Source organism: Cheilinus undulatus, linkage group 15, assembly GCF_018320785.1.
Source record: "Cheilinus undulatus linkage group 15, ASM1832078v1, whole genome shotgun sequence".
NCBI classification, from domain to species: Eukaryota; Metazoa; Chordata; class Actinopteri; order Labriformes; family Labridae; genus Cheilinus; species Cheilinus undulatus.
In genome coordinates this window covers 25,410,752-25,423,882 of record NC_054879.1, presented here as the reverse complement: position 1 = coordinate 25,423,882, position 13,131 = coordinate 25,410,752, and the positions used below count along the sequence as shown (strand labels likewise).

At 38.4% G+C, this 13,131-nt stretch overlaps 1 protein-coding gene across 2 annotated transcripts in view; it reads left to right on the top strand.

Annotated features, from left to right (window-relative positions):
• The window catches only part of kalrna (kalirin RhoGEF kinase a), a 220,696-nt gene that overhangs the window by 95,544 nt on the left and 112,021 nt on the right, over positions 1–13,131 (top strand). For both annotated transcript variants that reach the window (XM_041806652.1, XM_041806651.1), the window contains exons 11-14: positions 31–162; positions 2,799–2,897; positions 3,610–3,741; positions 9,867–9,989. In XM_041806652.1, the coding sequence (XP_041662586.1) occupies positions 31–162; positions 2,799–2,897; positions 3,610–3,741; positions 9,867–9,989 (486 nt within the window). The remainder of the gene's footprint in view (positions 1–30; positions 163–2,798; positions 2,898–3,609; positions 3,742–9,866; positions 9,990–13,131) is intronic.

Below are 13,131 nucleotides of genomic sequence, written 5' to 3'. Positions count from 1 at the left end.
TTTAAGACTGTCTTCTTCTTGTTTCCCTAGTTTCTTTCAGAGGTGGAGACCTGGTGTAAAGTCTGTAGCGAGGGGGGGTTACCGTCTGAGATGCAGGAGCTGGAAATCGCCATCCATCGCCACCAGAGTCTGTACGAGCAGGTCACCCAGGCGTACACTGAGGTAAAGAAAAAAAGCAGCTGCCAGGGTCTGTATGATGAAGTCAGAATAGGCATATTCATATAATTCATAAGACCTGAAGTTTCATTGCTTTGCTTACAACCATTTCTCTTGGCAGCATCTTCCTCTGATGGATCTTTGATGACAAAATTCTTTTTTTTTTTTCCCCTCAAATTTCCAAGCCTACCTCAGAAGTCTGGTAGAGCTCTTTTGAATATTACCATCACAGTGAGGCTTAAGAACAGCATGTCCTAGGGTACTTAGAGATATCATTCCTGCAAACATAAAATTCAAGCTTCAAGGACACTGGAGAAGCCTCAGTTCTTAACAACTCAAGCTAGAAAGACTGTGACTGTGAAGTTTATAAGCCATACATGCTTTTTTTGCTGACCACTGAGGTCAGCCGTACATATGGCTCTGTCCATATTCTGACTGACTGACTGAGTAACTGAGTGAGTGACCTTACTTTAAAAGCCATACATACAGAGTTGCGCTATGGGCAGGGTTTAGGGAGACTGAAAGCCCTCTAATTGCTGCCTCCACTGCTCTAAATACCTCAGATATAACTGTAGCCTCTGTTTCACCAGAACTGGGCCACATTTCTGTATGACAAAGAATAAAACAACCATATAGGCTTTGCATGTTGGGAAAGATGTTTTCACTCCTCTTCTGACTTGCTTTGGCATGACTATGTGATAGTTGAAAGGGAAAGGGAAACATCTTGTGTGAATGCTTGTGTATGCTGGCTGCTCATGTAGCGATTAGCTCTGAATTAATCACTGCAGCACTTTGTCAAAACTGGACATTTCTTTATTAAAATGAGCAAAGACAGCAACACTAAAAGCTTTCTGTAACAAAAATGGTGTTTTTGCTCTTCTGTCAACCTGCAAGTAGACATGCAAAAATACCCCAGCAAGACCTGAACCTCTCTTTGTCTCGTTTTGTCCGATTAGTCCCAAAAATATAAAGAGTAGGCTATATGCAAAATCATGAAACACAAGGATAAATAAGTCTTTATTTAAAAAAAAAAAAAAACAAGATATATCTTTCTTCAAAAAATTCCCTGGCTGTTTCATCTATGGTATGTAGTTTTTCAGAACTGTTCATTTGGAAATTTTCAGTTCAATCACTGCAAATAAATATTATCAGCTTCTTTCAGCAAATCATTTTTGGTCTTTAGTTGAAAAAGAAAAACCAAAACTTTGCTTTGATTACTGTTCTGAAATGTGAAAATGACCTTTCCTGATTTTTTTTCAATGAATGATGAACTTCACAACATTTTAACATTTTAACCCTTAGACAATTGGAAATGTCACTGATAAGACTGTAAAATTCATACTTTTAGCAAAACTACTTTGATAGGCAAAAATTCTTCCTGTTCACCCTTCAGAGAGTGTCTCTGAAGGACTGAGTCTCTCTTTGGATGCTGTCAGCGGCTCTGACTCTCCGTGATGACAGGGTTGTGTCATACAGCTGCTTCATCACCGTCGTCCAGATCTGCTGTCTGAAAACCCTCTGAACGTATTCTGGGAACATGCTTGCTATTCTCTGCTGCAGCCTTCGGTTTTATCTTTGGACGGGCTGTTGCAGTGTTAGCTCAATTCATGCTATCTATAAAAAAAGATAAGTCCATATATACACTCACATAAAGCTCTGGGCAGAGGCTTAGGCTCAGGTGGTTTGGCTCTGAGAGTTATGGCAGATTTGTTGTTTTTCTCTGGAGGATGCTGCAAAAAGTGACACGTTCAGGACTAGAAAGTGTTTTTGTCTTGCACAGATAAACTCACGCAGATTTAAAGTGTGTGACGGTGCAGATTGAGTTCTTCTAAACTTCCAGTAGCAATTCATGTTCAAGCACAACATCTCCCTTAATAAGACCCATCCTGCAGCAGCTATAAATATTAAGGTTTTCTCAGGTTGTGGCGCTTATCAAAGTTATTATTTCTTAATATATACAGATGTTTAAGTGCAGAGAATTTCTGCTGTTTTAGTTTGCCCCCTTTGTGAATCTTCTTAGTGTTTTCATGATAATCCAGTCCTGCATCTCTGAAAGTGTGCCCTATTAAATAAAAGCAGCAGTGTTGCAACAAAAAGAGGGCTTGACGTTGATGTCATAAAAGGCAAATTTACAGGACTAGAACGTGAACAAACTCACATCACTGTGACTATGTTATTGTTTCATTTCATTTGATTTTCACTGACTGAAAGACTTGTATGAAAGAGACAAGGGAAAACCTTATTCACAAAGCCCTTTGCAGCACATTTCAGGCATTTCAAGGATATTTTACCGAAGAGATAAATTGCACCAAGGCAAAACGTGAAGAAGCACATTGCTGCAAAAAGAGACACATATGGCTGCTTTCTTGCAGGAGAAAACAACTGCTTGTGTGTGACGCCGAGGTTTCTGTGGTGTGTTTCAGTGTATAATTTAGAAATTAGCAGTAAGCCTTGAAGTGCTGGTTTAGAAAGTATATATTTGTTTTAGAGATGAGGGAGAACAAAGAGATGATATAGAACAAAATGAGCAGAAAAACTAAACCTGAAAACTCTCTTAATAGTATCTAAAATCAAATGATAAACTTCTATGAACTATATATGTGTATATGCAGCCTGTGTGACTTACCTGTCTGTATTTTCAGGTGAGTCAGGATGGTAAAGCCTTATTGGACGTCCTCCAGAGGCCTCTGAGTCCTGGCAATTCTGATTCGCTGACAGCCACTGCGAATTACTCCAAAGCGGTGAGTGCCATCCTTTTTTATGGCCCATTACAGTTTGTACAATACAGGAATTTTAGGTTTGATATGAAGCTTAGTAAAAATAAAACATTATACCACCAACAACATTAGTTGCCAATAGGTTCAATTGTCATTATTTGTTTTTAATGTGTATGTTTATCATGCTGTGCATGTTCATGACTGTGCAGGAGTGACCCATCACACATCCTTACTATCTTTGCTGAAAGATGCATATCGCTGATGTCGGGCCAGTCAGTTTAACACTGAATGTTTATAGTCAGCATATTTTTGGCACTTTATATAGCTTTAATGTTGGTTAACCCTTAGAGGTCCACCGTCTATTTTGCCATTTTGTTAATACTTTTTTTGACAATGTAAATGACTAAAAAAATGTATACCATTGTCATGCTTGGTATCATTTTTTCCTTCAGCTTTATGAAATGAAAACTTTTTTGTTAGTTACACTAACTGTTTGATATAGGACCTCCAAACTCACTGCACATGAGAGCTTAAAGTACTTTTTTTGTTGTTTAAAGCAAAACTATTGAATGTATCAAAAACTTGAGTAGTCTCACTGTACATAAGGGTTTTGGGCTTCTTTTGCCAGCCAGTTTAAGCAGAGGCCACTTTCAAACTGACAAAACTTTCGAACTAATGAAAATCCAGTAAAAGTCAATGAAAGCCTAAACCCTTAAGTTAACACGTTGTTGTACAGGTTCACTGCATCTTGGATGTGGTTCACGAGGTTCTCCACCATCAGCGACGTCTGGAAAATATTTGGCAGCATCGAAAGGTCCGACTGCACCAGAGGCTGCAGCTGTGTGTGTTCCAGCAGGACGTCCAGCAGGTAAATGCACACAAACATAAACACACTTATTACACAAACTCACAGAGGCACAGAGCACACAGCAGTGAAGTGAAATGAAAACACTCACAGTCCAGAATGCCGGGTGGAAGAGTGAGAAGGTTTTGTTGCTTTTGGATGCAAACTCTGCTCCAATATGGCAGCTTTTTAAGATCTCAGAAACACATTTTTATACTTTTATTGCAGCGTAAGCTTAAAAATGAAACATTCACAAGGTCAGAGAAGTGTGTCGAACCACAGCAGAACGTGTAATCTTACATGTAAGCATGTAATCAAGCAGGCAGACAGCAGTATGAGTGTGAGGAATGAAGTTTGCTCTAAAACACTACATCATATCCATTCATCTCTGCTGTCTCTTCAACCCGCCTGAAAAAATGTAATGTGAAAATTCTTGCGATAAAAAGCTCTGAGCTGGTCGCTGTGCTCGTTTTTCACAGATGAGCAGACAGTGTGTGGTTTTGGAAAGGTGTCAGCTCAGATTCCTGCAGCTTTTAAAGATATTCAGGGGCTCAGGATTTAATATAACAGCTATATTTCATAGAGGTTATTTTTACCCTGCAGAGTGGTGCATGTCAGCAGTGTGGAGGAAGGAGGATCTTGTGTATTATTTCACTTCCTTTAATGTAATTGTGGGTCAGACAGTAATGCACCAGGAATGAAGGATAACCAAATACCACTGGCATCATCCAAACCTCTGGAATCTCAGTCCACATGTGCTCTCTCTGAGAATCTTTGTTCTCCTCAATTATGATGAAAAAGTACGGCAACATAGACGGGAGAGGAGCTGATGCAAAACAGCTGAAACAAAGGCCAAACAACAACATCATCCAAGAACTGCAGAGATGTTTTATGCTTTATGTCTGCAGTTTTAGTCCACTTTAAGCCATCTGTATGCAGAGATCAGTAACTACATCAGATATATTAAACAATTTCTTAAATGATAAGAGAGCAGAGTATGACTGAAGTCATTGTATCTTGTTCCCATCTGTTTTAGGGTATAATACAGATGTCATGGTCATGTCAATGCTTTCATGTATGTTTCATCTGGAAAGAGAATCATGTGATTCTTTGGGATGTAAATCACATGTCCACAGTAAGATCACCACAATAAACACAGACCCAGCAGTGTATTTTGTAAGTAGCAGTATCATCAGTGGCATATATACTTAACAAAGCAGCACTGGAAGCATTTGGATCTGGATTTGGAAAGTCTTCATTGACCCTGAGGGGTAGCTGTCTGCAACAAAATACACAAATGTAAAAATACATGCATGCAATAGTTTACTCCCATTGGTTTCATCACAATAGATGGGCAGTGAGATATGAGACACAACTCTGGTAGCCCACAACAATCAGTATGTGTAATGGCTGTGGTGCCTCCAGCTTATTTAAAAACCCAACAGCTGATGGAACAATCAACATAGTAGCAGCAGTGTCAGAACAAGAACAAATGATGGGATATCACTGGAAGAAACATTATGCAATCGACGTTCCCACAGTTGAATTTAAATTCTAAGTGCCTTAAAGCAAAATGAGCAACAAATATCCAAAATAAAAGAATTGTTATGTGAAAGACTACTTTGAGAGTCTGTTAAGCAATACCACACAGGAGAGAAGGATGTTGAGCTGAATATTGTCATTGCTGTGAGAAGCTCAGAGACACAAGGCTGGCAACAGTGATCATAGTCAGTACAGCATCTCTAGCTTGACTTTGTTATTGTTTTTATACAACATTTCTATAACGTGTGGAAAATAAAACGTATAAACATTTGAGTGAGCCCACGCATGATGACAGATGACACAGATTTCTGACTTGTTCCTATTTGTGGTAAAACAAGATGTCCAAGAGAGCTCACCATGTACTAGCAGATTATTTCACAGACAACCAGTGGTGGTCTTAGCAATTTTGGGGCCCAAGGTGAACACAGGCATGGGGGCCCAAAACTGTTATCCATTGTTCTCTTCTTTTGACCATTCTTGTTTATGAAAAATAGCTAGTTGTTTTTATTAGTTTTGACACAACAATGATGTAAGGAAGTTTGGGACTAACTTAAAAAAAAAACAAAAAACATATAAACTGTTAAATACCATCATTTATTTTCTTCATTTCTTTTGACCTTATATTCTAATATATTTCATTTTAACCTCTTTTTGAGGTTTTCAGACACTTTCAATGTTTTGTTTTTTGCTCTGTTAAATGTTATTTAGTTATGGCTGTGATATTCTAGCTTAGAAATTTGATGGAGCTAAAACCACATGTCCTATCATATTCGAGTTAAAAAACGGATGCAACACAAACCAAAAACGTTCAGTAACTTTTTTTTTGTATTGAAATTTCTCGGTCGATTCCAGAATACACTTAATACACTTTCTTTCACAAAAAAAATCTGACAGGATAATCTCTTGAATCACCCAAAAATCAGGCCGTCGATGACTTTGGTACAGAGTTTGTCTAATCTAGCATCAGTAACCGAGGAGGGTAGGGCTTGACAGCAGTTGCTGTGAAAGAGTGCTCTCTGATTGGTGGGTCAGCAGACCAGTCAGAGGGCAAGCAAAGGGTTAGCTGTACAGCTTTTGATGTTGTTGCACGTAAAGTGGCTGGCTTATTGAAATCCTTTTTCATTGTTCGGTTTATTGCACTTTTTCAAACCTTTAGTCTTAAATAAACATCTGGCAATCAAATAAAGGGGATATCAATCAAAATAGCATCTGGGATGCCTTTTTAATCTTTACAGATGTTACAAAACCAAAGAGAAAAAGCTTTTTTTTTTATCTTGTCTTTTTTTTGCTGTGAAGTTAAATTGTCTCTCAGATATTGGTAAATGCCTGATAAAGAGCTTAGTTTTGATAATAGTTTTACATTTTAACTCATTCTTCCAAAATTACATACGTTTTAATGGCATTCCAAAAAAGTATGGAGTCACCCTGATTCTTAAGTTATTTATTGCCATTTTTTCTTGTAATACTGAAGTTTAGTTCTTTAGTTTGTCCTGGCAAAACATGCTCCAACACCCATCAGCCATTACTGAAAGTGCAATAGAGAAGTCAATCTCTTTTTGTTCTAGTTATTAACAAAATATAGCACCACATTTGGTCAATTTACTCAAAACAGAGCTTATTTAAACCATAAATTGTACAGTAAGTTTTCTGGTCAGCATATCCTCCAGCTTTTTAGACCGGTAAATTGGATCTTTTCTGCTGAAATGCATCTTCTAAGTGGTGGTTAACTTTCTTTCTGCACCATAGAATTGTTTCTCTAAGTCAGCACATGACAGCATATTGAATTAATATAAAAAGGGTCCACTGAAGTCAGCCATCCTGTATGTTGTGTACGTATAAACGGACGGCATCAGGCCGACTACTAATTCAAGGATGACTGCTCAGAGCGTCGGCGCCTTGCAAACATTTCTATTGAGCCCCAGGGACGGTGTGAGAGAGCGTTTAAGAGAAATATAAAAGACAAAGAACGGGAGGGAGAAGAATACTAAGTGAAGTGGAGATCATATGTGTTGGTTGTAAATCAATGAAAACAGAGCTATGCCAACCCAACTCGTCATGCTTTGGTTTTGTACAAGACCCCGGAGAGAGACACAGACACATCCAGGGGTGAGAGACATTCACAGAGAGTGAGACAAGGTGCGAGAGAGAGAGAGAGAAAGCTCATATGAGGAGTCCATAAATCAGTGAAAACAGGCCTGTTTCTACCAGAGCTGTAATGCTACAGGATATATGTGACCCCAGAGAGGAAGAGAGAGAGATGCAGGAGTAAAAGCCTGAAAGGGTACATATTAGGTGTGTAGTTTTATTTGGCAGTTTTAGCTGCACATTCAAACAAACACAGAGCAGCTGGAGTCAGCATGCTTCACTTTGTGTACGTTTTGACCTATTAGTGACCTCTCTGTGGCTCCAGCTGGACCGTCTGCACCGCTCTGATGTCATGAGTTACAACACTGTTCATAAAGGCTCTCTGTAACTTAAAGACACAAAAACACTGCAGCGATGGTTTATGTGTTGCATCAAAGTGAGTGTTGCTGCACTAGTTATTGCCAAAAGAGCTGGACTTTAAAGAATGATGTGGAGGTTTTAGATACAGTCTGCATCAGGAATAGTGATCCCTGGATCATTCTTCAATATTTTATTTAAACACACAGTATAAATTCCACCATCAGGGGACTCTTAATCAAAGCAAAGACATTGAGGATAGCAGGGAATCATGGGAGAGAGTTCCTGTTACTCATTCCTCTCACTCCCTGATCAAAATAAACTCTGACTGGACCACAGTCATGATGAAAAAAGGGGGCTTTGGACAACAAAACATGCAACCAGTTGCACAGAATCATTGTGATATGTCACATGTAAGCAGACGCAGCAACTAGGGGTGCATTATTTTCAGCTCTGTCGTCTTCCTGCCACTGTGACTGGTGGATTCAGAAATCCACCAGTCACACCATTTTTTCTCGCCACTCAATTTCAGTAAGCAGCATTATCTAATAAGGTACAATACAATAATCAAGGCTATTTAATAAGAGACAGTTGGTGCATAAATCAACTCAACTGTCACTTGTTTTAAACCTTGTATTGTGACCAATTTTCCACATTAAGATCATCACTAGTTTCTGTCGCTAGTTTCTTTTTAGTTCTATCCATCATTTTGTATCACACAATGCATTATGATTGGCTGTGACAACCAATGGCAGGCTGACCATCATTGCGTCATGCTTTGTCAAACTGCGCATGTCTTTACACGTACATCATGCAGGAGACAGCCTGAATAACTCATAAGGAAGAGAAGAGAAGAGAGACAGAGTGCCTGTAGTGTGGCCCTCTGTGTCTCTGCAGACAGGAACTGCTTTAAATAATGGCACAAATAAAGCTAACACAAAGAAGTGCAAGGCCTTTTTTTGTAAAAATGTGAATATTTTGAAGACTTTGAGTCACAAAATGATTTTTTAAAAGAGATGGGAGAAAAGTTTATACAAACAATAGTAAATATTGTTTACTGTGTCACACATGACTTTACTTTCTGTTTATTCCTGTAATTTTTATTTTATTAAGTGGCATTACTGCAGCAGACATATTCTTAAAGCCCTGGTTGTCCTGAGGAAAAGGATGTTTAGAGCTTGACTGTGCACCACAGGGTTGATATTTAACAAACTTGGTAAGACAATAAGTCCCAGAGAGACGATTAATAAACACTGGTCTAGGTTGCCCCACACTCAAGGGGCCCACTGTGAGCCCTGTTGACTTGTTTGACTTAGCCTCTCTTTGCACCAGAGATACTTGGAGTACAATACAAAAAAAATAGTTGTTGATATATTGGTATCGGTTTCTGTTAAATCTAAACTCAGTTTGTAACAGGGTATATGCAGAAAATCTGATGTTAAATTTATTATTTTTTAACACTTTTTTACAAGACCCTCAATTGTATCTTCAATTTCTAACCCGTTACAATAACATCAAAGTTTCATATATGTTTTTGTGCCAACTGCAAGCTGAAAATGTGATAACATAGAACATAAGATTCTGGTGGTCTGGTCTTTTGATAAGTGGCTGCTGAGTTGACACAGTTTTGACTCTTTCCTTGACATTTACTTAACTTCAAAATAGCCAACACAATAACATGCAAGTTATCAGATATACAGCTACATGTTTTTGTGGATATACTATGAAAAATTCCACATTTGCAAAATAAAAAATACAACAGAAAGAATAGCTAAGTACGGTAACAGAACTTAAAGCTGTTAAAACATTTAAATAAAGATTATGAATTATTTTAATGACCCTGAAGAGCTCCAACTACGCAAAAAAGAAACAACAGAACAGCTGAGTATTTCTGGCAGTCTTCTGAGCACATCAATGATGAAATTTAGCCCCTAGTCGTTTATTAACACAGAATATTCCACTTCCTGTTCTTCTCAGCTGCTGCGACCTATTTTCACACTCTGATCATGAAGGTTTTATCTGTTTCATGCTTAATTTATGAGGTTTGAGATCATTTTTCTCTGCGTATCTGCATGGATACTGTCAGCTCCAGGAGCAGGGGGTTCATTAGGTGAACTTTTATTCTGCGATGATGTGAAGGTGATTATTCCTTCTCTCTCATCTAGGTGATGGACTGGATCGAGAACCATGGTGAGGCTTTCCTCAGCAAACACACCGGTGTGGGGAAGTCTCTTCACAGAGCTCGGGCCCTGCAGAAGAGACACGATGACTTTGAAGACGTAGCCCAGGTGAGTCGATAGATCTATGTACATTTGCATCCTTTTTTGTTGATATCCCCCTAATGATTAAGGGTCCAGGTTTTACACCATGTTTGATCATGTTTAACCATTTCTCGTCTGTATTTCTGCCATTTTCCACCCCTCTTCCTCGCTCTCTTAACCCTCTACTCCATCAATAATCACCTGAATCTTGTAGGAAAGTTTGTTATTGTTACACTTAAAACTGGACCACACCTGAACCTTAAAGAGATAAGGGAAATTTGGGCTCAGACAAATCTTGATCATTTTATTTCAGCCTTTGAGCCTTAAACTAAAACAAATGAAAGAGCACCAGACCTGTCAAGATGCACACCATTGTTGGCAGTGTTAGGGAGAGTTTCACTGTGTTAAGATGCTGTTGAATCAAACATATTTGGCTCTTAGTTCATTTATTTTGGTGTAATTTGATGCCCGGTCATCAGGTGAGTGTTTTGTCTTGTATATGTTTGACATTACTGCATTTGATCATTATAACAGTGCTACAGATGGGTACAGTTTATGTGTGATTTAGAGAGTTTTAGGTAAAAATGAGCCCAAAAACAATGTTGGCTCAATTGTGTACTCTATCAAAATTTTTTGAAGTGTTTTATTTTTCATACAGACAGGCTCTTAGTTAGGCACTATTTTACATTGCAAGCTTTGTCTTCATGTTCCTCTGCCCTAGTTTATCTGATCAGCTATTCAGGCATGTGGGCTTTGACAAATAAACTAAAACTAGTTATTTCAGCTCAGTATTTCTCCTCCACAGTTGACACATTGTTTTAATAAAATGAACATTTCCTACCGACTGTAGCTTGTCTAATTATCAACCATTAGATGAATAAAGTGACAGCTATAAACTTAACCGGATGAAAAAATTTACATTCAGCTTTAATGGTCAGGTTGATTTCTCTGATTTATCTTCACAAAGTTGAAGAAGGTCCATAAAACACCAGCATTCAGTACAGCAGGGAACTCTAGATGGGTAGTGATGTAGGCTGCAGGCATCTGTGTGCCACTGTCCTCAATCAGACATATCCTGAAGAAGTGTTGATACTGTAAGCAACACTAATGACAACAGTAGCTCTCCATGTTTGCAGGGATGAGTATCAAAATCAGAAATACAAGACAGATTTCAGTACTTTATTTTAGTACCTCACCAATTCAACCTGATCCCTGTCACTCCAAAGGAAATATGTTATGTGAAGAAGTTGCACCTGTTTCCTTTACTTGAAAGTTAATTTAGCATCTTATTTCTGAATCATTCACTATGCAAAGACAGCTTTTTGTTCAGCTTCTAACTCTTAAAACATTTAAATTCAGACATCCTTAAGGTACATGCACCTTTTAAAAGTATTGATTTGGCACTGGCAGCGTAAAAAAACCAAATGATACCCAACCCTACATGCTCTTGGGCATGGGCTCACATTTTCCACACCTACACCACCAGGTAACTTGCCCTTCAGCTTTCACTTTTGTTTCTCTCCTCTGTCTTCCCTCACATTGAGTCTCCATCTGTAGAAGTTCATCTGTGTACTCCAGATCATAAAAATATCCACTCGATTTCACAGTAAGCAGCATGTCATCATCACTAGAGTTGAAATTAATGTAAATGTTGTTTTAGCGTAGCTTCTTGATGTTTCCTCTGCCGAAGCACACACACCCACACAATTGTTCAGATACACTTAGGGGGAAGAATATGTAGCCAAATATTGCATTGCAATATAGAGCCAAACATGGAGACTTTCTGAGTGGAAAAAAAATTCCCAACATTTTTCATTGAGCGCACACTGAGCCAGCATTGTTTCTTGGTTTTTACTGAAACCCTCTAAACTATATGGAGGAACTGTACTCATCTATTACACTGTATAGCTAAGCTTACCTGACGGTATGACCAGCGAGTTCTTCTTAAAGGGGCAACACTCTCTGAAATCCCTGGAGGCTAATGACACTACTATTTCCAAGTACCCCATATGACTCAACCTAAAAAATACTGAAATATCCCTCTGAACTGCTGGTGAGGATAACAAACATAATGATCATTAAAGTCTGTCCATCCTTGATTAAGAAATACCTCTTTTCACTATCGCTGTTTCTGTTAGCAGACTGCATTCTGCAGACTTTGAAGTATTTCCAGGTTGACGTGCCAGCAGATTCTTAACAAAGGAGTTGGTTGGTTAAGTAGCATCACTTATGACTAGTGCTACTGCAAAGACAGGAAAAACCTGCACCATTTAAAACAGACTAATTTTGCAATGCATTGAAAGCAGTCTGTTTGGCAGGGGAACAGATTATTTGAGTATTTATGGTACGTCCAGCTGCAGGAGGAAAATACACGTGCAGCATCTTTCTGCACTGATTATGAGCTGCCTCTGCATCAATGCAGAATTGTTCACATCTGCATCACAATGCATCTTGGAAATGATTATTTTTAACACCACCTTTATATGGTGTATAAGGTTAGAAGCTGTGGGAATTGCAAGCACAAAAGCATTGACTATGGACACAGGCCCTCCAATTTTTGAGCCCTTAAATTTTATATTTAGGTTAAAAATGTTTCCTTCCTAAGTGAAAGTATCATCACAGCCCAAATTTGTATCCTTTTTATGAGTGAAAGAGATCTAGCATGCTGAATATAATCAGATTGAAGTCTAACATTTCCTCATCTTTATTCTTGATCCGTTCCTACCTCTGTTTCTTTCTTTCTCTTCACCTTCTTCTTCACCAAAATTCCCCTAGAGGTTTATGAGACAGCTTCTCCGCATTACACCTCAGACACTTCACTACAGCAAGACTTCAAAATGAGAGAAAAAATGAGTTTGGACAAAAATCATTTTGTTTAAAGTTTAAACTTTTGAACCCAAAACTGGAGCTGATAACCGAGCAGCAGTCGTTTAATTAAACCTTTAAATCTCATTATGCATTAAAAAGAAAGAAAAATTTTCCTTTTCTTGTTTTATTTCTTGTTATTTTCTTTCTCCACCCTGTAGGAAAAAAGCATCCTAAAGGTGTTTGCCAACACTGAAGAGAAACACTTAAACTTTTGAACTGCACAAAAAACACCCTTCACTCTTCTGTATCTTAATTTCTGCATGCATACTTATGAAGCTCAGATTGAATCCATGTCCGTGCT